Source organism: Delphinapterus leucas, chromosome 1 (genome assembly GCF_059928025.1).
Source record: "Delphinapterus leucas isolate spDelLeu-1000000601 "Yukka" chromosome 1, BTC_Dleu_Yukka2, whole genome shotgun sequence".
In the NCBI taxonomy this organism is placed as follows: domain Eukaryota; kingdom Metazoa; phylum Chordata; class Mammalia; order Artiodactyla; family Monodontidae; genus Delphinapterus; species Delphinapterus leucas.
In genome coordinates, this window is record NC_143129.1 from 132,768,972 (window position 1) to 132,795,208 (window position 26,237).

Genomic DNA, 26,237 nt, shown 5'->3' on the forward strand with positions numbered 1-26,237 from the left:
TTGTATGGAGATGGAAGGCAAAATAAGAAATTCATAGTTTTGGGGCTTCCCAGGTGGTTCAGTGGTTGGGAATCTGCCTGCCAATGCAGGAGACACGGGCTCAAGCCCTGGCGCAGGAGGATCCCACATGCCGCAGAGCAGCTAGGCCGGTGTGCCACAACTACTGAGCCTGTGCTCTAGAGCCCGCGAGCCACAGCTACTGAAGCCCGCGCGCCTAGAGCCCATGCTCCCAACAAGAGAAGCCACCGCAATGAGAAGCTCGTGCACCGCAACGAAGAGTAGCCCCCACTCGCCGCAACCAGAGAAAAGCCTGCGTGCAGCAACAAAGACCCAATGCAGCCAAAAATAGATAAATTTAATTAATTAATTAAAAAAATAAAGAAATGCATAGTTTTATTAAGTCTTAGACCCTTCCTGCCCTGGTCGCGGTAATTTCTCCAGTGAGATCCGACTGGGGAGGGATTGGGTGAGAGGCATCACCATCACGCTGGGTTGTGGGCTTGCTCTCACCACGCTTTCTCAGGTGAGTGTGGGCTGCAGGTGGGAGGCCGGCCTCAGGGGCTTTCCCCAGGTTCCTTGAAAAGACCTTTGCTTCTTCTATACTTAATTTTAAGGAGCTTCCTCAATCAAAACATCTTTGATATTTTGGCTTCCTATTTAAGGATCATAGGCATAGAGTGTGCAGGGCCCTTGTTTTCCACGTGCACCTGTGCCCCTGCGCCCCGCCGGCGGTTCCTGCGGTGGAGGCTCCCTGGGGAAGCAGAACTGGAGGGCGGGCATGTGGTGCAAGCCGACTCTGGGCTGCATAATTGGTGCACTTCAAGCTTCCCAAAACAGACAGAATGGGCCTGGACCGGTCTGGCTGGAGTTGATCACTCCTGCAATAATTGGGTGGGATTTCGAATTTGCCAATGGATTCTTCCAATAGTTATCTCATTGTTTGCCCACAGTAATACTCCCCAGAACATATACATCATACTTTTAAAACATTTTTGATATTTGCCATTAGAATTTTACCATCCAACCTCAAATTGGTTGACCGGCAAATTTTAGTAATGTTTGAAAAAGATGAGGCAATTTCCTCTCCCGCTCTCTTATAACAAAAAGGGGACAAGAAATTATACGGTGTGGATCTATGTACGTAGGCCAGGTTTAATAATTAATTCTTCTAATAATGAGTTTTTAAATTAGTTCTCGTGATTTGTGGGCTGTATTAGTTTTCTGGGGCTGCCATACACCATACCACAGACGGTGTGACTTAAACAACAGTAATTTATTCCTCATAATTCTGGAGGCTAGAAGTTCAAAACCAAGGTGTCTGCAGAGTTGGTTTCTTCTTAGGCCTCTCTCCTTGGCTTGCAGATGGATGCCTTTTCCCTGTGTCCTCACATGGTCTTTCCTTTGTGCATATTGTCTATGTCTTAATCTTCTCTTCCTATATGACACTAGTCATAGTGGATCAAGGCCCACTCTAATGACCTCATTTTAACTTAATTACCTCTTTAAAATAAAGGCCCTCCCTCCAAATACATCCACATTCTGAGATATTGGGATTAGGGCTTCAACATACAAATTTGGGGGTGACATAAGTCAGCCTATAATATGAGTCATTTATCAACATTTTAGACTAAAAAAAGAATTCCCTTGTATGTGTACTTGGAATGTGAGGTAAAGAAATTCAGCCAGTTATCTCATTATTGAGCAAAAAGTAATCATTTAACAGAGTGCTTACTATGTGTTCAATACAGTGTTTAGTGGACTGTGTCAGGTACAAGTATAAGACAGAGGCCTTGCCTGCAAGGAGTAAACATTTGAACTGATAAAGCCAGATAATGGAGTAAATTTTAATTTGAGCCTCCCCATTTTCTAGACAGTTGCTCAGTCCTGCTCTTTAGTTTGTGAGTTTAGAGCCACTTTCAGTTTTCCTAAATTCTTCCTTTAATAGGAGACATTTGCAACTTGCTGAAGAAGTCTTCTTAGCAGAGCCGGTTATGTTGGCAACGTTGGGCTTTTTGTTTGTTTGGTTTTTGACTTTTTTTTTCAAAGTGCTAACTGTTAAAATGAATTAATGCTCTTAAAAGTAACTTTTAGTTTGGTATTGTTATTTTTAGTAACAACTCAGTCTCTAATGTGCTTATAATGTTGGCCTTGCAACCTTGAAATTTGTTGATGTAGCCAAGTCTTTGCAGTGAGGCCTGTGGATGATTTACTATGAGAGTGACTGGGGATTTTATTCTGCTCTAGTTGGCAAGTTCTCTATTTCATTGTATTCTTTTTCAAAAAACTGTCATTACTGAGCCAGTAATTAAGAACATAAATCCAAGTTTCCTTTGAAAATAATTTTACTGAGTTTAGATTTGGCAAGAACCAAATTTTATAATTCACTCAACTTCATATTTCATCCCCAGTAAATCATCATGAATTAATATCATCCATTACAGATAAATTGGGATTATTCCTCCTAAACCGTTTCATTCAGAGACATCTCCAAACTAAATTATAATTTTCAGATCCCAGTTAGGTGTAAAATTCTTTGCCTGGAGCTGAGATTCAAAGGTAGGTAAATCAATTCTTGCTTTAAATGAGCTTTTAACACAGTGAGAAAGAACTTACCATTGTCAATTGTCAAATGGTAAATCTCTATAGCACAATGTGCCAAGTTCTATAATGAAGGACAGAGTATAATAGCACACAAGAAAATGAAACTGTCACCGGGACAAAGAATGAAAGAATGTCAAGCAAAGTCTCACAGAAGAGGTTGCCTTTACATTAGGAGTTGGGAAAGAATAGGCTTTTGACTGGAAGACATGAGGAAAGAACACCCCAAGTGGAAGGAAAAACAGGAGTGAAGGATGTGCTTGGAAAGGGGCACGATGTGTCTGGGGAATAGGAGTAGTAGCACATGGCAGAAGAAGATGGGTTATGGTGGGAGATTAACTGGAAAGGTAGACCGAGCCAGGTCCTGGACTGTTTTCTTGAACTGTCTCGTATGTCATCTGCAGAGTTTGCGTGTTATTCTGCAGGTAATGGGGAGCAAGCCGAGGTTTGTGGGCTGGAGCTGGACCTGATCGGTGTCCTGTTTAATAAAGACAGCTCTGATGGCATTTTGAAAGACCAATATTTGAGGGATATTGAGGAGGAAAGTTAGGGGCTAGCAAATTAGGGAGATTAGAAGCGTAGTAACTGAGAAGAGGGAAAATGAACACCTGAAGGTCTGAAGGAAGACATGACAATGAAAATAAAAGCAAGGATCAGAAAGGTCTTGTCCATTTGGGGTCAATGTTGCCTCACTGTTCATGGAATTATGTGAAAGACTATTGACCCATTTTAACCCCAAGATTCTATGGGTTAGGTTTCTGTGACCACATAAGAACTCTCTATTCCAGAAGGGAGGATTTCCCAGCAACCGTAAGTATATATAAGAATGCTTCAGATATATCGATACATATTTAAGAAGTGAGATCATCTCTTTCACCCCTAGTTAATATATCAGTTGAAAGGGGGATGATTAGACCTATTTACTTGAACACAAACTAATTTTGTTTTTTGATGAGTCTCCAGTATGGCGGCATAGTAATGCTTATCAAAGTAGTGGCCCTAAACAGTTACTATATATTCAAGGCCTACAGTAACACTTTATGGGACAATGAGTTTTAGTTTCTGTTCACTGAACTCCGAATAGGAATTTAATAAAAAACTGAGAAGTAAAACTATGAGAAAATTAGAGAAGGAAAGGAAAGAAGATAATAGATGACATGGTACAGAAGACACTGAATTTCTGGATTAAAATAGAAGATACTGACTTGCTGAATACTTATTGTTTCCCAAGTTCCAAGCATTTAGTACAGGTATAATTGAAGAAATATACTGTGAAGGAAGCAAGTAGGCCATAAGACGTATGGAAACCATTGGTGATTGCATAGTGGCAGGTATGCAGAAAAAACCAAAATGATATGCACATGAGGAACATGCATTTTGCAGAATTTATACGTAATCTCACACATCTTAACCCTAACTGGTAAGTGTATCATTACTTATATTCTTTTCTTATCAAGCACTTAATGTGTCACTTGCATTCACTCAATTAAACATCATAACCCCATGAAGTAGGTCCTCCTATTATTCCCATTTTATGGATGGGACAACACAGAAAGTTAGGCAATTAGCCCACAGTCATACAGCTGCTAAGTAGCAGAGCCAAGGATTCAAACGCAGGCAGTCTGATTTTAGAGTCCATGTTCTTAACCAGTATACTATACTGCCTTTCTAAGTTTGAAGGTGGGAGAGAAAGCAGTGCTTTTTAATGCTATGGCTTGATCTAGAAGAACCTCAAGAGGACTCTGTCAAGGATTTATGTATACTCAGAAATGTAAATGCAGGATGAAAGCAAGTGTAGCATTTACTGTTTTCCATTTCCTCTATGGCTGATGGTTGATTCATTTATTCAGTTTGTTAGGTATTAGGGATGCAAAGATGAATTAGACATGGTTCCTGCCTTCAAGAAACAGTATAGGGGGGAATCAAGTATATCAAATGCTTTAATAAAGTGTGATTAAGTACTAGGATAGCAGTATACATAGGCTATCCTGTGAACACAGACATTGGACATCTAAATCACAGTGTATCAGGGAAAGCCTCCCAGCTGAGGTGTTATTTGTGTTGGGTCTTGAGAGATGAATGGGACTTAGAAATACAGGGAATGGATAACAGCATTGTAGGCAGAGGGAACAGCAAAGACAAAGCAACAAGTAAAGGAAAATACAACACATTCAAGAATTGCAAGTTGTTCATTAGGACTGGAATATCAAGTATATGTGAGGGAGAGGCAGGTGAGGTTAAAGGCTTAGTCAGAGGCCAAACCATGAGCCTTGCATGATAAATCAAGGAGCTTGACCTTTGTCCTGAAAGCTATAGGAAGTCATTGAAGCTGCAATCAGGGAGGCATGTGATTGTATTTTTCTTGAAAAAATAATTCAGGCAATAGTGAAGAATAAAATGGATAGGATGGAACAAATGTACAGACATATTTTGAAACTACTACAATAATCCAGACAACAAGTTATGGAATCTTAAACTGAGGCAATAGCAATGTGAATGGATAAGAGGAAAAAAACTAAAAAGATATGTAGGATGTAGCATATACAAGAGAAAGTGACTGTTGTATACTTAGGGAAAGGATGGGAGGGAGTTTTCCAGGAGAGTGGTGACAAAATTCTGGTTTGGGGAATGGCTGCATCAGAATGGCTTTAAAAAATAGATCCTGGGGGGCTTCCCTGGTGGCGCACTGGTTGAGAGTCCGCCTGCCGATGCAGGGGACACGGGTTCGTGCCCCGGTCCGGGAAGATCCCACATGCCGCGGAGTGGCCGGGCCCGTGAGCCATGGCCGCTGATCCTGCGCCTCCGGAGCCTGTGCTCCGCAACGGGAGAGGCCACAACAGTGAGAGGCCCACGTACCGCAAAAAAAAGAAAGGACTGAAATACAGAAGGTCAAATTGAGGAACGTTTAATACAGTAGATGCATTTTGCATCAAAAGATTAGTTTTTACTTCATGCAAAAGCAGTTGGGATGCATCGTCATATTGGACCTGATGTTCCTTTGCTCTCAGCATTTACTTGAAGAGACACAGCTAGGTCCTCGGAACCCTTGGTATAATGATGAAAGCAAGCAAGTTAGTCTGTAGTGTTAGTCTCACCTCCACTTTCTCCCAGTGCCCTTCCTCCACTGGGAACCATTGGCACATTGCCAAAGACCTATGAAAGCATTTGCAAACTGAAAAAGGAAGTATTGGTTCCAAAATATGAAAATAAAACTGCAAAACTGAAACTAATATCATTCCGTCGGTTTCATTAAGTGTCAAATTCCATATTCTTCACTTCAAAGAAACTCATGATATGCACAGTGATTTGCCAGAAATCATATCATAGCTAAATAACTTACTCATAGCAAAATAATTTTAAATCAAAACGAAAAATTCTTTCAAATTGCAGCTCTGTGTGCGTGTGTGTGTGTAAAAAATGGGATGATGTGGTATAGCTTAAAATTCTGATGTGATGTTAAAGATGAGGGACTCTAAAAGTAAGATTCATAAGACACTTTACCCTTTAAAAGGACCTGCTTTCCATCCCTCTCACAGTAAGTAGCATGTCTCAGTTCCCTCATGTAATTTTTACCTTCCCCAAACTTGGAAATGTGTTCATTTCAATATGCCGGTTCCTCTAGTTATTTAGCTCTCTCTTTCATTTAGAAATAGAAACCTTTGTCTCCAATAAAATTTTGGTGAGAAATATAGCATCCTTCCCCATACTTGAAGTCATATTATGTTTAAGGGAAACACAGAAACTAAAATTCCTGAAGTTGTTTTTAGGATATATAAGAGGGGTGGTTCCTGAATCTGAAAAGACAGTATATAGTGTCCAGATAATCTCTATTCTCTTCCAAAATCTCTCCCCTCCTCTCCTGCAGGAGACCCAGAGAGTCTGAGGCATTCACACTGTGCTAACACCCTTACCCTGCCTCTCTCCTTTCCAACCTGCAACCCAAGGTTATGTGGTTCACAACAAGGCAGGCTATCTGCCCGCAGCCTCATAGCCCACAAGAGCCCTTTGTCACATTGGATTACATCATGGGACAGAGGTGAAGTATTTAGATGTAGCAAAATGTCAGAGGGCATTCTGGGATGGAAAGACACTAGCAGAGCACCAGGAATTCACTCCCAGGGCAATAGGTAGTAAAGGAATGAAAGTAGAAAAGAGAGCTAAAAGAAACCAAGTACAAAATAATATGAGCTTTTGACATAGGATTCTTAATTCTTGTCTTTTCATGCTTTACTGTCTCTGTGTGATATTGATTGAATAATATACAATATGGGAGACATCGCATAAAATTTTTTTGAGCTAGAAAGAACCTTAGTGTTGACATTGATATTTATTAGAAATATTAATGAATTCAATGTTTTCTGTGAACTTTTACATTTAAATGCCGCTGGAACCCATTCAATTCACAGAGCAAAAATATATCAAATGCATAAATGTCTACTCAAACTTTTAAAATAAATAAAATAGAGGGAGATTTGGGTTAATATTCCTGATCCTTGCCTCCACTCTGCCCCTAGCTATTTGTATTGCATTGTAAGGTATTCTGTGGCTTTTAATTTTCTCATCTGAAAGTGGAAATAAATTAGACCAAGTCCTGATGGCTAACACTCAGGTCCCCAAAACTAATGTGGACCATCTGACCCCAGATGAAATTTTCAGCAAATTAATTAACTGGAAAATAAGAACTATTGTGGCAACAGAACCGCACCAGTTTGGTTGCTGCTCCTTCTGTGTGACTGATTGTCTTCTAAGTGCTGTATTAACAGTTTTGGATCATTGACCAATTTATTTTACTTATTTATTTTCGGTACGCAGGCCTCTCACTGTTGTGGCCTCTCCCGTTGTGGAGCACAGGCTCCGGACGCGCAGGCTCAGCGGCCATGGCTCACGGGCCCAGCCGCTCCGCGGCATGTGGGATCCTCCCGGACCGGGGCATGAACCCGTGTCCCCTGCATCAGCAGGCGGACTCTCAACCACTGCGCCACCAGGGAAGCCCCCATTGACCAATTTAATTTGAATGTAATTAACTCTGTAAATGTGAGCTCTTCTTATTTACTTTCATTAAAATTAAATCATGACAAAAAGAAAATAGGTATAAATCAAGCTGCATGCCCTTGCTTCAGGTATGAGTCACATCTGGTTCTCATACAGTAATCTTGAACTTTCTCCAACTCACCTTTATCATACATTTAAAAATTCCTGGGGCCCACATGCTTCCGGGAATTCTGATCATATGAGCTTCTATCTAAAAAACTTGGGTACCTCTACAATTCTGTGGTTTATTCCATGATCTGTACAGTTCTTTTCTTTACCTAAAACAGTATTGTAAAAGTGGATCTCTTAATTTATGCCTAAATAATTGATTATATGTTTAAATTTAATTGCTTTGGAGATTTATTATTTTTCCCCCCCTTTTAAAATAGGAATTTACTGACTGACAATGGCGAAAAAAATCTTAGAGAAGTTAGATATTCTGGATGAGCAAGCAAAGACACTCTTGGCCATAAGAGCAAAGGTTTGTAAAATATAGGCTAAAATTCAATTTTCCATTAAAAGGTTATCATTTCAAATGTGAACGATTTTTACTTCTTAGTTAATGATGCATTAGTATGAGGCTACAAACCAATTTGTAAAAAACAAATAATTATATTAGTTGAAAGAGTCATCTATGTAATACTATAAAGAATTAATTAAACATACAAGGTAACTTTTAGCTAGCTGCTGTATTTGGTTGTGATGTATCTAACCTGCTTAAAAAAAAAAATCCTGGGTTTCCCTGGTGGTGCAGTGGTTAAGAATCCGCCTGCCATGTAGGGGACATGGGTTTGAGCCCTGGTCCGGGAAGATCCCATGTGCCGGTGAGCAACTAAGCCCATGCGTCACAACTACTGAGCCTGTGCTCTAGAGCCCACGAACCACAACTACTGAAGCCTGTGTGCCTAGAGCCCATGCTCCACAACAAGAGAAGCCACCGCAGTGAGAAGCCTGCACACTGCAACCAAGAGTAGCCCCCGCTTGCCACAACTAGAGAAAGCCCGCGCGCAGCAACAAAGACCCAATGCAGCCAAAAATAAATAAATAAAATAAGTAAATTTTAAAAAAAAGAATCCTAAGCAGTCGAATAGTAAATGTGACTATTCCTATAGTTGTTACTAACCTGTTAAACATAAAGACTTGTTTAACTGGTTCATTAAAAGGAAGAAAATATTTGGTATAGCTACCAAATTAGAAATAAAGTTCATAGAAAATAATTAAACTAAAAAGGGTGAGTCTCTTATAAAATCCAATATAAAATATTAATAAAGAATACAGTTCTGAAACACCATATTTTTTACCATATGTGAGCAATTTAATTTGGTTGCAAAAAGGCTTGTAAAATAATATAACAATGTGAATAAATGAGGCATATATAAGGAACAATAGAGTCTGAGAAATCAAGGAAGACATCACAGAGAGGAACTCTTAAGTGAATGAACATATGTGCAATTTGAAAATGAAAACGTTGGTGTTTGAATAATAATTTGGTTTCTTTTTAATTTTTCATAATTATCTCCTTTCATTCAGAAAATAAAGGAATACTGAAAAATGGAATAAATTAATTCTGTTATAGCTATCAAAATTTTGAATAGCAAGCCAGGGGTAACTTGACTAAAGCAAACCTTTTAGACTTTGATGATACCCCAAAGTTTATTGCTTTTTTTTTGTTTGTTTAAAATGAATTGTAATATACTTTTAAAAATACAATCAGAGATAAATCTATTAAATTTGTCACGAAATTCCCTTTTACATAAAATTTTAAGTTATAATTAGTAATAATAATTCTTACTTTTCCTGGGAGCTTCGTTTGGGCAAAGCATTTCCACATATTTTCTCATTTTGTGTTACTATTCATGTGTTACTGATAGAAAATTCTCTGGAGATTCTTCTGAAAGTATATATAATCATTTTTAAAACCTTTTCTTAATTTTCAAATTATACTTTTGGAAACAAGCAACATATAGATATGTATAAAGAAAGTTATACAAAAGGAAAGTTATATAAAGAAAAGAGTCTTTGGCCTCTTCCCTCTAATCCTTTCCTCTGAGACAGACACATTTTAGCAGTTGAGGTTTATTCATCCACATCTTTTGTACTCTTACAAAGATATACAAGTATGAATATCTGTATGTATACATACATTTATCTTTACTTACAAATATCCATAATATAAATATACATGTACATATATACATATACATTTATGAAGGTGGATTATCTATTTTTTTCTATTGACAAAAAAATGAAATACAGTATATAAATCACTTTGGTAATTGTTTTTTAATCTTTTAAAAACATTTATTTTGAAATAATCATAGACTCACAGGAAGTTGCAGAAATAGTACAAAGAGTTCCACGTACCTTTCACCCAGTTGACCCTATCAGTGACATCTTACAGAGTTGTAGTTCAATAGCAAAACCAGTATGAGTTACATCCAACATTGACATGGGTGTATTACTGTTAACTAGACTACAGACTTTATTGAGTTGTCACCATTTTTTAACCTTCATTCGTTTGGGTCTGTAGTTTTATGCAATTTTATCCCACTACAGATTTACAGAAATCACCACAATCAAGACACAGGACACTTCCATCCTATAAAAGTACTCTCTCATGTTACTTCTTTATATTTGTATCCATGCCCTCACCTCAATTCTCTGTCTCTAACCCCAGCAAGGACTAATCTGTTCTCCATATCTATAATTTTGTAATTTTGACAATGGTATATAAATGGAATTATTCAGTGTGTAAAATTTTGAGATTGAATATTTCACTATGCCCCTGAGGTCCATCTAAGTTTTTGCATGAAGCAATAGCTTTTATATGATAAATAACGTATAAATTTTATTGCTGAGTAATATTCCATTATATGGATGTACAGAGTTTCAACTGCTCACCCATTGAAGGACATTTGGGTTGTTTTCAATATTTTGCTTTTAAAAATGAAGCTGCTAAAAAAATAAGATGAAGTAAAACTGCTATGAATATTTGTGTACAGGTTTTTGTATGAACGTAAGTTTTCATTTCTCTGGGGTGAATGCCCAAGAGTGTGATTGCTGGTGCAGGGTCTGTCTCTCCAACTCAACAAGGTCAGAGCCACAAGCTTTGGTTTAAGTTCCCCCTCCTTGTGCGTCAGTCCAGAAACTGCCTCCAATAAGTAAGCTAGGCTATTGTAGGGTTTACCTAATTTGTTTCCCTTTCTTCAGGGATCATGGTCCTGCTCTGCCTGTTTCCTAATGCCTGATTGTAGTTGTTTTCACATACTTTGGCTGGTTTTACTACTTGTGTATAGCAGAAGGACAATTCCTGTAGCACTTAATCCCTCACTGGCAGGAACAGAAGTTCCCATATCCTTTGACTTCTTTTTCAAGTTTTTATCTCTTTATGCCTCTGTGCTGTGCTCTGAGAGAATGTTTTAAAGAAGATTTTCGGCTCCTTAACTCACTCTTTAGCTTTACGCTTTTCCCTCTTCAGTCCATCTGTATAAATATTTGAACAAAGTTCTCTTTCGATTGCTTTCTTAACTCTATTTCTGGCTCATGTTCCACCATGTGTGTGGCTCCAGGGAGAAGAGCAGGTTGGAGAGAGCTGCCAGCTATAGTTCCAATAACTCTATGTATCAATATTGTCTTTGCTAAATATATAGGTCATTCTTAAATTCTGGACTTTGGATTTTGGAGGGAGCCTTCATGATCATCTAGTCCAACACCCTCATTTCATAGATAGAAAAAGAGTTGGTACACAAGGCCTCCAATTTTCAGTCTGCATTATTTTCCCATTGTTGCCTGCCACATAAATTCTGTGTGTGAGTGTGTGTATGTATGAAGTGAGATTAATTTTGTCCTTTCCGTACCGGATTTGCCTTATATGAAAAGTGCTCCCTTTTTCACTGAGTTATGTTTTGGATTTGCTGCAGAAAAACTGCCTTCAGAGTGAAGTAAAGAAAAAGATTTCAGTGATACCCCTGACATTTGATTTTCAGTTGGAATTTGAAAAGGATATTGCTACCTCCATATCTGAGGCAGAATCAAAGATCACAAAAGACAGATCATATGGCATTAAAAAACCAAAAAGGTAATCATCATAACTACCTCAAACTTTCACTCTGAACTTTTAAAGCATGATTTTATATTTGTCTTAGATTATGCAATCTATACTAAATGTAAGCTTTGTATATTTCATAATGGTTATGAGTTACAATATGCTAGATTAGCATTCTGAATATTCCTAGTTTATAAAATATTTATTATAATATTTCACTATTGCAGATGATAATTTTATATAGTAATTATAATTCCAGATTTTTAAAGAAAGACTTCTTGAACTTTAGTATATCGCCCCAAATTAATCTCAGGATTTACTTCAAACTTTAACCAATATACTGCAAAAAAAAGTAGGCCTAGAAAACTAAGTAAGGCAGTTTCTCTGTGTACTTACAAGGGGTAGCCTGACTATGTAATAATTGGTCTTTGACTGGCATTGTGTATGTATGTAATGCTATATAATTTTCTAGGCATCAGAAATGTGGAGGAGAGCCCAGACAAAAGAAATACCCAGGTGCAGAATCAATAGGACTTCAGATCAGTTGGACATAGGTGGTAGTGTGTTCTTACCTCATTTATTCTGTAGTAAATCATTGTATTAAGTGCAGTTTTACAGATGCCAAACCCAAGTCTTGATGAGGTAAAATAACTTGCCCAAAGTCACAAAGCTAACACATGACGGAAGCTGGATTTAGACATAGCAATCTGATTTCCGAGCCTATGCTCTTACCACTACCACATTCAACAGAATGATTTCCAGCTTTTGGTCTTGGTGACTAGATGTACTTTGGTGTTTTGTACTGAGGTGGAGACCATAGCATGAAAAGCAGATTGGAGTGGCTAAGAGATTAGAGTGAGAAATGCTGAGCTTTATTTTGGATATGTTAAGTTTTAGATGCCTGTGGGGCATCCAGGTGATGGTGTCTAGAAGACAATTGGACAAATATGTCTTAATCTAAAGTAAAACAAGATCATTTGGACTCAAAATACAGTTTACTCAGATTTTTGTTGTTTATGATTTACCAGGATGTCAGCACATGTTTCCATTGTGCAGCCATAAGAAAAAGGAGTTTGTTCCTAACACAAATAAATATTAGTGGTTTATGTAATTCAGCTTTATCACAAACTTCTTTCACTACTACTTTGTTTTTATGTACAGCCGATAAAAGCCAATACTTTTACTTTGAAATCATTTATAGAACTATCCATGTTAAAATAGAATATTTTAATAATACATAGAAAAATTTGCATAACATGGAAGTTGGGCATGTAGAGAAGGGAAAAATAATGTCTTATTATATATTATGTATTATATAATTGTAATTATATATATTTTATATTTGTATATATTTATATTTTTGAATTTATATATATGTATACCATTATGTGATAACATAATATATGGCTAATGACCCATTAGACACATTTAAAGATAACGTGCAGTGTGTTTTATGACAGTATTTTCCAGGATGATACTGTTGCTTTCCCTTTCCTTTCTGTAGTTTATAAGTAGTTTATAAAGGCATCATTGATCCTGTCTTTAGTGAGGATATCAATAGCTGAGTAATGTTCCTTTTGAGTTAAGTATGGCTGAGTTGAAGTTTGAAATCAGAGTCCAAAATAAAGACAAACAGGCACATAGTTTCAACATTCAAAGACCAAGTAAATTTTGCTTGCTCGGTGCTCAGAGGACCAAAACTATCACACACACACACACACACACACAAGTACAGGAAAATGTCAAGAATTTACACAAGAATTAGGGTGTAACCTAGGCGAAAAGAAAGAAAATTTGGTTGAAGAAATTAAGAGGATCTAGTACATACAGATAAGTCCAACTGGCAGCATATCTAGGCTCCGAGTTTCTCTTTTAAGACCACTTCTAACAGTTGCCTCTCTTCAAGTAGCTTTTTGGCAATTTTGTACTGTCACTCATGCTTGAATGATTGGCCCTAAACCAAGTTCAAATAAAGAATTCTTACAGACTACTTCATTTTAATTTTCGTTAATAGTAGCTCTGCTATCCCATATGACTGTAATTTTAATTTATTGATTTTATTCTACAAGTGTTTACTGAGTGACTACTATACTCTAGGCATATGACAGCAAGAGTGAAATATTATCTCTTCAATGGAGATTCAGATAAGCGAACGGGCAAACACCAGTTGCCACAGAGAGATTCCTAATGTGAGGATCTGCAAGTTTCCTAGAGGAGGTGGCCCCTCAGGTGAGACCCAGAGAGTTAGTGAAGACGCAACAAGATTTAAGAGAGAGAAATTGATTCCAGGCCAAGGCAATAACATGAACAAAGGGTCAGCCAGAGGCAAAGGAAAGCCCAGCTCATTTGAGGAACCAAAAGTAGTTCAGTGTTGCTAGACTTGAAAGGGATATGGGGTAGAGACTGGAGATGGATTGGTAAGAAATGAGGCTAAAGGGGTAAATAAAGGCCAGATCACCAAGGCCTTATGAGCCAGGTAAAGCACTCTGGCCAATCTCCTTCAGTGAGGAACTGCTGCAGGGTTTAAACAGGGCAGTGCATACTCAGATTTGGATTTTAGAAATATCATTAAATAGCAAAAGAGGTCATTAAAAATTATGGGGGCTCCTCAGAGAACCGAACCTTTTATTAGAATTTATAGTATCTCCAGAAACTGTCTGTTCTAGGAAGCCAGTCATCTTGCGGTGAGTCCTTTTTAAGCCATAGCGGAATGATTACTTAAATAGCAGAGCACAAGGCGGTAAGTTTCCCCATATCAACAATGATATGCTGATTGCACTGGCTATATTGCACAGATTTAATTCCTCCCAATCTTGAGATGCAGCTCCTGGTCTTATCAGTTACGTTAATTATAACAGGATACCAGCCTCCACCGGTGCTCACAAACCTCACTCCTACACTGAGCCAAGATGTCAGATCTGAGTCACACAGCTTTCAGCTCAGCCTAAACCTTACATCATAACTACCACCACCAGTACCATAGTAACTCCTGGTAACCGCATGCCTCTTTCATTTTTGATCTCTGGTCTCTTGCTATTCAAAGTGTTGTCTTCCATCCAGCAGCATTGGCATCACCTGGCAGCTTGTTTGAAATGCAGAGTCTCTGACCCCATCCCAGATGACAGCTGCAGTTAACAAGATCCCCCAGATGATTCCCATGGACAGTAATGATGGAGAAACCCTGCTCTAGCCCAGTGGTTCTCAAACATGGAGGACTAGTTAAAACACAGATTGGGGGCCCCCACTGACAGAGTTTTTGATTCTGTAGGTCTGGGCTGGGGCCTAATAATTTGCATGTCTAGTAAGTTTCCAGGTGATGCTGACACTGATGGTCCAGGGTCATCATCCTCTAGCTGGATGAGTCCCTCCTCTAGCTGTGTCCCACTATAACCATGCTGCCCAACACTGACATCGGTTCCATGTTTCTCCTTGGCTTGCTTAATATCATAGCAACGCTCAACCTGGTGCTACCTGATTTGTAGCTGAGCTTTGTTTTCAGAGCAGTGGTTTTCAACCCACCTGCATGTTAGTATTACCTGGGAAGCTTTAAAGTAATTGGATTCAACTTTATTTAGTTTGGAGTAGGTCCCAGGCATTACTATTTTAAAGATTTTCCCAGATGATTCTTACATAAAGCTAGGATTGAAAACCATTAAAATGCATAGGGCTTCTTTTTCAGTTAATCCCAGAGACATCTTTTCCATGTAACTATTATCTCAGCATTTCTGCATTTTTCTCAGGTAAAAGAGAACTGATAAAGTTGATGGCCACAAATACCCAGAATTTGCTGGAAGGACCTTCCTAAGATTACTTTCCTGATACAGAGAGAGTTTTATAATCATTCAAAAATCTCAGTCTTTTGCCTTTCATTTGTATATAGTCTTTAAGATTTGTCAATAAACACCAAATCTACTCTTCTTTGAAACTTTTCATAATTGAACCTTTTACAGAAGAGCCATACTCGGGCTTCCCTGGTGGCGCAGTGGTTGAGGGTCTGCCTGCCGATGCAGGGGACATGGGTTTGTACCCCGGTTCGGGAAGATCCCACATGCCGCGGAGCGGCTGGGCCCGTGAGCCGTGGCCGCTGAGCCTGCGCGTCCGGAGCCTCTGCTCCGCAACGGGAGAGGCCACAACAGTGAGAGGCCCGCGTACCGAAAAAAAAAAAGAGAAGAGCCATACTCATTTTAGAAAATTACCTGGAACATAAGAAATGTTTAAAGAGAAACAAAGTGAGTTCTTCAATACCTAAGCATTCAGTACTGGATTATCAGATGAAAATGGCAACTTTACCATTTATTAAGTGGTAAGAACTAGGAAACAATTTAGGAGTAAGTAGACAGATTTAGATTAATAGGGGCTTCTCATTAGAAGAATTATTTTCCTAAAAATAAATTCAAAATAATATTCCTTTCAGAAGTATTTTTACGACAGAAGGATAAATTGCATACAGGAAAGATAATGAAATATAGAGAATATGGTAACAGCCTACAGTGAAATTTAATTGGTCAAATTCCACATGAGAAGCCCGCACACCGCAACGAAGGGTAGACCCCGCTCGCTGCAACTAGAGAAAGCCCGCGTGCAGCAACAAACACCCAACACAGCCAAAAATAAATAAATAAATAAATAAATAAGATAGTAATGAGATACACGAACCATGTTTACATATGGCAATCATTTCAACGATAAAATCCTAGGTAAAGTGTGACATAATAGGTAGGTGGGTTGGAGAGGGACGGGAGCAGGAAGGAGAAGGAGGCATTTAAGTAAGTGAAAACAGAGATTCATGCCTTGCTTGCTGCTACCCACACAACTTCTCCCTTACCTGGGCACAGGCTCCTTAAAGGCCCCACGAGGATTCTGGGCAGGTAACAGCCTTGCCTCCTCCAGCTGTCTGTGGAGAGAGCTTCACTTCTGGGCTGGATGCTTCCTCTTCCCTGCAGCTGGAAGAAGGCTCCCACTTATTGCTCATACCTGGAGAAACCTGAGACTCTCCCACAAAGCTTCTCAGCGGTGGCTGCTCACTTCAGGGTATTTGGAAAATGCACTGAGCCCTGCCCTAGAGATTGTGATTTAACTAGTAGGGAAGAGTCTGGGCATAGGTGCTTTTTCAGAGCGCCCCGGATGGTTCTAATATACAACTAGAGGTTTGAGAACCATTTCTGGAGGCCTCTTCATTTCTCACTCCCTCAGCTGCCATGTGAGACCCTCTCATGACAGCTTGTTTACCACTGATCACTGCAAAAGAATCTTCTCTCACCGCCTGATACTACCTGAGTCCCAAATAGCCTGACCTTCATAGGTGCTGCAGGAACCCACACTCACTGAAATGAGTAAAGAGAAACCACAGGTCATTTAAGGGGACTCACATGAAGGATGGAGATGAAGCCAAACAATCAGAACAGGTACCTGACTCCTAACGAGGCAGACTTATGGGAGGAAACAGAAGAGAACTTTAGAAAATATCTCTCTTAAGGACAGTAAACAGGAGAAAAGGGTATTTAAAAAAAATAGACATTTTTGAATCAAAAACTGAGTAGGGAAATTAAAAATAGAATACAGATGAAGACTGAATTGGTAATCTAGAAGATCAAATAAAGGCACAATCTTATAAAAACACCAAAAAATGGAAATCAGTTAGAAAAGAGACATGTAGATACATTCAGGATACTCAGTATGAAAATATATATTTAATACATAAAGCAGGAGAGTAAGAAACAGATGGTGAGGAAATAATCAAAGAAATATAAGAAAAAAGTGCCCTTTGTTTAAGACAGACTTGAATCTTCAAATCAAAAGTGTTACTAAGTGCTAGACTTATGGTGAAATTACCCAATTCCAAAGGCACAGGAAAAAAGCGGTTAATTACAAAGGAAAGGATAGCAAATCAGTTTCATATGTCTCATCTGCATCTCTGAGACTAGAAAATAGCAAACCATTTTCAACTTCTAACAAAATGGCAATCCAGGAATCTGCTATTTGGATGAATCATCATTTATATTTGAGAACAAAAGAAAGACAAGTGTTTGGACATGAAAGACTTTAGAATGTAAACTACTTATTTATTCTTTCTGATGGACTTGGAGAAATATTTTTATCCAAATTTAAATTAAATATGAATAAAATAAAGATCCAAACTGGGTATCTTTATTACACAAAAATGCATTTGAAATTTTCCCATGGTGTCTGAATGAAATTCTGGACTTCCATCTCAAAGTGGCTGTTCTATAAAAACATAAAACATTCCAAAGAATTACCATGTAAGTGGTCCATAAGAGATTTCAAGTTGGGAAGAGACAGCTTTAGCTCTACCCCCCTCCTCCCACCTGAGCTGTACTTTTCTCTGGGTTTCTTCCTTTGCCAGTGCCACTTCAATGGTCCATCCCAGACACATGCAGCAGCCTTCCTTTAATTCCAGCCCATGCAGCACAAATCAAGGCCTTTACTTGTATTCCCTTTAAGTCAACTGCAACAGGATGTAATTTCACAGGGAATTTTTCTAACTATAAGACAAAAAAAGCGGGAGAGGGAAAAGGATGAATTTTTAAACATTCAAGCAGCCCCAAACCAATACAACTTACAAAAAACAGATTTATAAATTTATGCTAGTGAACTAACCTACCAAATTTATAACTCCAGTTCCATTCCTCATATTCTATGAAAACCCAGTGCTGGGCTTCCCTGGTGGCGCAGTGGTTGAGAGTCCGCCTGCCGATGCAGGGGACACGGGTTCGTGCCCCGGTCCGGGAAGATCCCACAATGCTATGAGATTAGATATCAATTACAGGAAAAAAATCTGTAAAAAATACAAATACATGGAGGCTAAACAATACACTACTTAATAACCAAGAGATCACTGAAGACATCAAAGAGGAAATCAAAAAATACCTAGAAACAAATGACAATAAAAACATGACGACCCAAAACCTATGGGATGCAGCAAAAGCAGTTCTAATAGGGAAGTTTATAGCAATACAATCCTACCTCAAGAAACAAGAAACATCTCAAATAAACAACTTAACCTTACACCTAAAGCAATTAGACAAAGAAGAACAAAAAACCCCAAAGTTAACAGAAGGAAAGAAATCATAAAGATCAGATTAGAAATAAATGAAAAAGAAATGAAGGAAACAATAGGAAAGATCAATAAAACTAAAAGCTGGTTCTTTGAGAAGATAAACAAAATTGATAAACCATTAGCCAGACTCATCAAGAAAAAAAGGGAGAAGACTCAAAACAACAGAATTAGAAATGAAAAAGGAGAAGAAACAACTGACACTGCAGAAATACAAAGGATCATGAGAGATTACTGCAAGCAACTATATGCCAATAAAATGGACAACCTGGAAGAAATGGACAAATTCTTAGAAAAGTACAAACTTCCGAGACTGAACCAGGAAGAAATAGAAAATATAAACAGACCAGTCACAAGTAATGAAATTGAGACTGCGATTAAAAATCTTCCAACAAAAAAAAGCCAAGGACAAGAAGGCTTCACAGGCGAATTCTACCAAACATTTAGAGAAGAGATAACACCTATCCTTCTTAAAGTCTTTCAAAATATAGTAGAGGGAGGAACACTCCCCAACTCATTCTACCAGGCCACCATCACCCTGATACCAAAACCAGACAAAGATGTCATAAAGAAAGAAAACTACAGGCCAATATCACTGATGATCATAGATGCAAAAATCCTCAACAAAATACTAGCAAACAGAACCCAACAGCACATTAAAAGGATCATACACCGTGACCAAGTGGGGTTTATCCCAGGAATGCAAGGATTCTTCAATATATGCAAATCAACCAATGTGATACACCATCTTAACAAATCGAAGGAGAAAAACCATATGATCCTCACAATGGATGCAGAAAAAGCTTTTGACAAAATTCAACACCCATTTATGATAAAACCCCCCAGAAAGTAGGCATAGAGGGAACTTACCTCAACATAATAAAGGCCATATACGACAAACCCACAGCCAACATCATTCTCAATGGTGAAAAACTGAAACCATTTCCTCTAAGATCAGGAACAAGACAAGGTTGCCCACTCTCACCACTATTATTCAACATAGTTTTGGAAGTTTTAGCCATAGCAATCAGACAAGGAAAAGAAATAAAAGGAATCCAAATCAGAAAAGAAGTAAAGCTGTCACCGTTTGCAGATGACATGATACTATACATAGAGAACCCTAAAGATGCTACCAGAAAACTACTAGAGCTAATCAATGAATGTGGCAAAGTAGCAGGATACAAAATTATTGCACAGAATTCTCTTGCATTCCTATATACTAATGATGAAAAATCTAAAAGAGAAATTAAGGAAACACTCCCATTTACCATTGCAACAAAAAGAATAAAATACCAGGAATAAACCTACCTAAGGAGACAAAAGACCTGTATGCAGTAAACTATAAGATACTGATGAAAGGAATTAAAGATGATACAAACAGATGGAGAGATATACCATGTTGTTGGATTGGAAGAATCAATATTGTGAAAATTACTACCCAAAGCAATTTACAGATTCAATGCAATCCCTATCAAACTACCAGTGGCATTTTTCACAGAAATAGAACAAAAAAATTTCACAATTTGTATGGAAACACAAAAGACTCTGAATAGCCAAAGCAGTCTTGAGAAAGAAAAACAGAGCTGGAAGAATCAGGCTCCTGGACTTCAAACTATACTACAAAGCTACAGGAATCAAGACAGTATGGTACTGGCACAAAAAAAGGAAAATAGATCAATGGAATAGGATAGAAAGCCCAGAGATTAAACCCACACACATATGGTCACCTTACTTTTGATAAAGCAGGCGAGAATATACAATGGAGAAAAGACAGCCTCTTTTCTGGGAAAACTGGACAGCTACATGTAAAAGAATGAAGTTAGGGACTTCCCTGGTGGCACAGTGGTTGAGAGTCTGCCTGCCAACGCAGGGGACACGGGTTAGATCCCTGGTCTAGGAAGATCCCACATGCCGCGGAGCAACTAAGCCCGTGTGCCACAACTACTGAGCCTGCTCTCTAGAGCCCACAAGCCACAGCTACTGAAGTCCTCACGCCTAGAGCCCATGCTCCACAACAAGAGAAGCCAGTGCGATGAGAAGCCCGTGCGACACAACAAAGAGTAGCCCCGCTCGCGGCAACTGGAGAAAGCCTGCACGCAGCAACAAAGACCCAATGCAGCCAAAAATAAATAAAAATTAAAATTAAAAAAAAAGAATGAAGTTAGAAACCTCCCTAACACCATACACAAAAATAAACTCAAAATGGATTAAAGGCCTAAATGTAAGGCCAGACACTATAAAACTCTTAGAGGAAAATGTAGGCAGAACAGTCTATGACATAAATCACAGCAAGATCCTTTTTGACCCACCTCCTAGAGAAATGGAAATAAAAACAAAAATAAACAAATGGGACCTAGTGAAACTTCAAAGCTTTTGCACAGCAAAGGAAACCATAAACAAGATGAAAAGACAACCCTCAGAATGGGAGAAAATATTTGCAAATGAAGCAGCTGACAAAGGATTAATCTCTAAATTTTACAAGCAGCTCATGCAACTCAATATCAAAAAAACAAACAACCCAATCCAAAAATGGGCAGATGACCTAAATAGACATTTCTCCAAAGAAGATATACAGATTGCCAACAAATGCATGAAAGGATGCTCAATATCACTAATCATTAGAGAAATGCAAATCAAAACTACAATGAGGTATAACCTCACATCAGTCAGAATGGCCATCATCAAAAAATCTACAAACAATAAATGCTGGAGAGGGTGTGGAGAAAAGGGAACCCTCCTGCACTGTTGGTGGGAATGTAAATTGATCCAGCCACTATGGAGAACAGTATGCAGGTTCCTTAAAAAACTAAAAATAGAACTACCAAACCACCCAGCAACCCCTCTACTAAGCATATACCCAGAGAAAACCATAATTCAAAAAGAGTCATGTACCACAATGTTCATTGCAGCTCTATTTACAATAGGCAGGACATGGAAGCAACCTAAGTGTCCATCAACAGATGAATGGATAAAGAAGATGTGGCACATATATACAATGGACTATTACTCAGCCGTAAAAAGAAATGAAATTGAGTTATTTGTAGTGAGGTTGATGGACGTAGAGACTGTCACAGTGTGAAGTAAGTCATAAAGGGAAAAACAAATGCCATATGCTAACACATATATATGGATTCTAAAGAAAAAAAAAAGGTTCTGAAGAGCCTAGGGGCAGAACAGGTATAAAGACGCAGACGTAGAGAATGGACTTGAGTACACAGGGAGGGGGAAGGGTAAGCTGGGATGAAGTGAGAGTGGCATGGACATATATACACTATCAAATATAAAATAGAAAGCTAGTGGGAAGCAGCTGCATAGCACAGGGGGATCAGCTTGGTGCTTTGTGACCACCTAGAGGAGTGGGATAGAGAGGATGGGAGGGAGATGCAAGATTGAGGAGATATAGGGATATATGTATATGTATAGCTGATTCACTTTGTTATAAAGCAGAAACCAACACACCACTGTAAAGCAATTATACTTCAATAAAGATGTAAAAAAAAAAAAAAGCTGTCATCTCCCAGTACTTCCACCAGACTTTGGCTTTCCTCTCATAAGCACACTGAATCTTTAAGAACATGTTGCAAAATTAGCATGTTTAAGACCTCCCCAAAGAATGTTAAAATGACCATAATTTAAGAAATTGAAGAGAAGAAACAGACAACATAAAGGCACAATATTAGTAATGAGGAAGGAGCTATGACGATGGACGTAGAAAAAATTAAAATAATTATAATGAGTACTTCATATAACTGAGCTGCTTTGAAACATGAGTCTGTTAGTGGATAATCTGGGAAAATATGAATGGTGAAAATAGAATCAAGAAGAAAAAGAAAATGTACCTAAATCAATAACTAGAAAATTTTGAGAAATTGTCAAAGAACTGCCTTTTACAAAAGCAGTGTATTGGATTTCCCTGGTGGTGCAGTGGTTAAGAATCTGCCTGCCAATGCAGGGGACACGGGTTCAAGCCCTGGTCCAGGAAGATCCCACATGCCACGGAGCAACTAAGCCCGTGTGCCACCAACTACTGAGCCTGCGCTCTAGAGCCCGCGAGCCACAACTACTGAGCCCACGTTCCACAACTACTAAAGCCCACGTGCCTAGAGCCCGTGCTCCACAACAAGAGAAGCCACTGCAATGAGATGCCTGCACACCGCAACGAAGAGTAACTCCCGCTCACCACAACTAGAGAAAGCCCGTGCGCAGCAACGAAGACCCAACACAGCCAAAAATAAATGAAATAAAATAATTTATTAAGAAAAAACAAAAAAAAAGCAGCGTCTTGAAGCTGTGTCAGGGTGACTCCAACGTTTCAAAGAAGTATTTAAATGGTTTCTGAGCATAGAGATGGAATAGTTCCAATTCTTTTTATAAAGATAGCTTTGAACCTCAAGTCTGACCACAAGAATATAAAACCATTGCAGTATCTCGCTTATAAATATAGATTTTTTAAAAATCTCAAATAAAAATATTAGCTTAACTGTTTCACTGCCTTTCTCAACTTGGGAACATAAAACATAAAGCAGTTTTATATTTATTTCTCCAATTTCACTCTGATCATTTTTGGTTATTAAAAGTCTGACCAGTTTAGTATTTTGATCCCACGTATTAGTTGAGGTTTCCCCTTCCCCCATATCAGCCAGTTTAGTGACCTGAAATGAAAAGGGGTATGGCCAGCAATTTGATTCTTCCTGTCCTGACCTGTAAGTGGGAGATGGGTGTGGTCTTCCTCTAGCGCGCCTCCTCTTCTTCCCTCTTTTAATTTTTTTTTTCTTCTGGTATGGGATCATTGGTGTGCTAGAGCCAGCTCCCAACAATTTGTTAGAGCTGATTGTTGAATCTTCAGGGATTTTGTTAGATGGTTATCAAACACAGTCATTATTTAAATTAAATATGTAAGCTAAAAATTCAGTGACATACTAAAAAAGATAAAACTCATCACCTCCTAATTATTTTATTACATTTCACTATTATCTAATGTTTTTTGTTTGTTATTTGAAGGCCCAGTGTTTGATTTTATTTCATCCAACAGAAGGTTCTATCTGTGGTAGCGAACAGACGGTGGGGATTAGGGCTGAGAGGGGGCAGGAAAAGGAAAAAAAAGCCACATCCACTACCACGCATAGGTTTTCCCCGGAATTGGCACGTGGGGATGAATGAGTGATTCTGGAATTTATCACCTTCTCTCTCCTCCCTTCCTCTGGCTTCCGCTGGGTCTTGATAACGCCCATGCCTTCAACAGGAGGTCCCAAGGCGCGGGGTAGTGGGGAGATCCCTGGGGCAAAAGGCGTCACCCCGTGGCTGCAGTGAGCGGCGGGTGCCTATCTAATGTAAATAATTCTTATAACAACCCCAAGAGGTAAATATTACCCTCAGTTGGCATATGAGGGACTGAGATTCAGAGAAACTCAATATTCTGCAGAAGTTTACATAGAGTTTAGTTGCAAAGTATGGTCTAACCTCAAAGCCCATGCTCTTTGGTTCACTGTAAGGAAATCCATATCTGAACATCTCTATATATTCTGCAAGTGTATTTGAAAAAATACCTTAGTAAGACAAGGATAAAAAAATCACCTCCTTAACAAGACTATTTAGCCAACAACATTAGGGTGGAATCTTTGACACATTCCCATTTAAATTAGAAACAGAGGGATGCCCGTTCTCACTAGTATAACAAACTATTCTGGAAGTACTTGCCAATGATATTAAATAACAACATAATATACAAATTTAAATGTTTTGAAAGGAACAGATAAATTATTTTATGAAGATTAAATGATTGTTTATTGAAAAACCTAAAGAGAATAAACTGAAAACTCATTGGAAATTGTAAGATTATAAGAGAGTTCAATCAAAATTTACCAAAACAATTCATACATTCAACAAATATTTATTGTACGTGTACTATGTGCCAGTCACTGTTCTAGGTGCTAGGAATACAACAGTGACTAAAACAAAGACCCTGCCCTCAATTTGCATTCTAGGATAAGGTGGAGAGACAGATAACAAATAAACAAGCAAATGAATGTATAATATACATTCACTAGTGATAAATGCTATGAAGAAAAATATAGTAAATTAACAGAATTAAGATTGATTCCCATAATTTACTATATTAGATGAGAGGGGGCACAAAAAGACCTTTCTGGAGAGATGGAAATTTGAGTAAAGACTTATGAAATACATCTCTTATGATTTAAGTGAGTAAACCTTGCAATACCTAGGGGAAGAATATTACAGTCAGAGGGGAGAGCAAGGGCCAAGGTACTTACGTGGGAGCATAAGTTCCTTTCCTTAAGCCAAACAGCCAAAAAACTCACTCTGCTTCCATGTGGGGGAGAGGGGTAAAGGGATGCACAGAGAGAGGCCTGGAGGGGCATTCAATGGAAGCTCCTCTACTTGGAAATACAAGAATTGGGAGGAAAGTTTCTGTCTTACAATGAGAATTGTGAATTTCATTTCAGTGTGACAGGAAACGGTTGGAGGGAAATGACAGTCTCATTTATATTTTACAGGTGCCACCATGGTTGCATTGGGAAAATACTGCTGGGCACAAGAGTGATAGCAGAGAGAGCAGATAGAAGAAGACGAGGGATGTAGAGAAGTAGTTCAGATGAGAGATGAAGGGGCCTTGGACTAGGGTAGATGTGATGAGGAAGGACGTGGTTGGATTTGGAATGTATTTCAAAGAAAGGTCCAATGAGATGTGCTGAGATATCGGGAATGGGGAACGAGAGAAAGAAAAGTCAAAGATGATTGCAGAGTTTTTGGCCTAAGCCTCTGGCTGAATGGAAATGAGAAAACCTGGGGAAGGAACAGATTGGAAAGGAAGTGGAAGCAAACATTTGGTTTTGAATATGTTTGAAATTCCCATGATATATCTAACTGCAGAAATCATGTAGCTGCTGGATATATAAATCTGGAGCTCAGAGAAGAGTTTGGGGTCTGTACTATAAATCTGGAAGACATCAACCTATAGATAATAAAAGGTGGGAGACTGGATGACATAAACTAAAGGTGAGTGTCTGAGATCTGAGTCATAGCATTTAGAGGTCAGAAATATCATAAATTATATAATTATTATAATTACATACCCTCAATAGTCAGTTAAAGAATTTAGTGGAGAAAAATTTCTGTTTACAGTAAATGGATTCTGTGATCCTACCTAGTACACTGTTCTGGAATCTGAGCTAACCCTAACTGCATAAACCGCCACTATGACTAGGCTTGGCAATGTCCCCAGTATCTCATTTAACAAATTTCCAATGTATTTTTCTAAAAGGGTTAATTAGCTTGTGAACAGTAGTTTCCTGAGTGCCCTCAATTCTATGACAACAGCACTTTTCTCTCTCTGTTTCCAGTGATTACCACTAATATTTTTAGCTCCTGCTTAATCAGTTCCAATCTTTTACACTTTGTACTATAATATATTAAAACAATAATATTCAAATCTGTATAACTGGGACTTGACCACATTTCTCCATTTAT

General features: G+C 38.5%; 1 protein-coding gene across 1 annotated transcript in view; it reads left to right on the forward strand.

Moving 5' to 3' along the window:
• Nucleotides 1-1,543: 1,543 nt before the first annotated feature.
• The window catches only part of C1H1orf141 (chromosome 1 C1orf141 homolog), a 53,631-nt gene continuing 28,937 nt past the window's right edge, over nt 1,544-26,237 (forward strand). The window contains 2 exon segments of the mRNA XM_089921254.1: nt 1,544-8,110; nt 11,550-11,707. Of these exon segments, the coding sequence (XP_089777380.1) occupies nt 8,036-8,110; nt 11,550-11,707 (233 nt within the window). The 5' untranslated portion in view covers nt 1,544-8,035.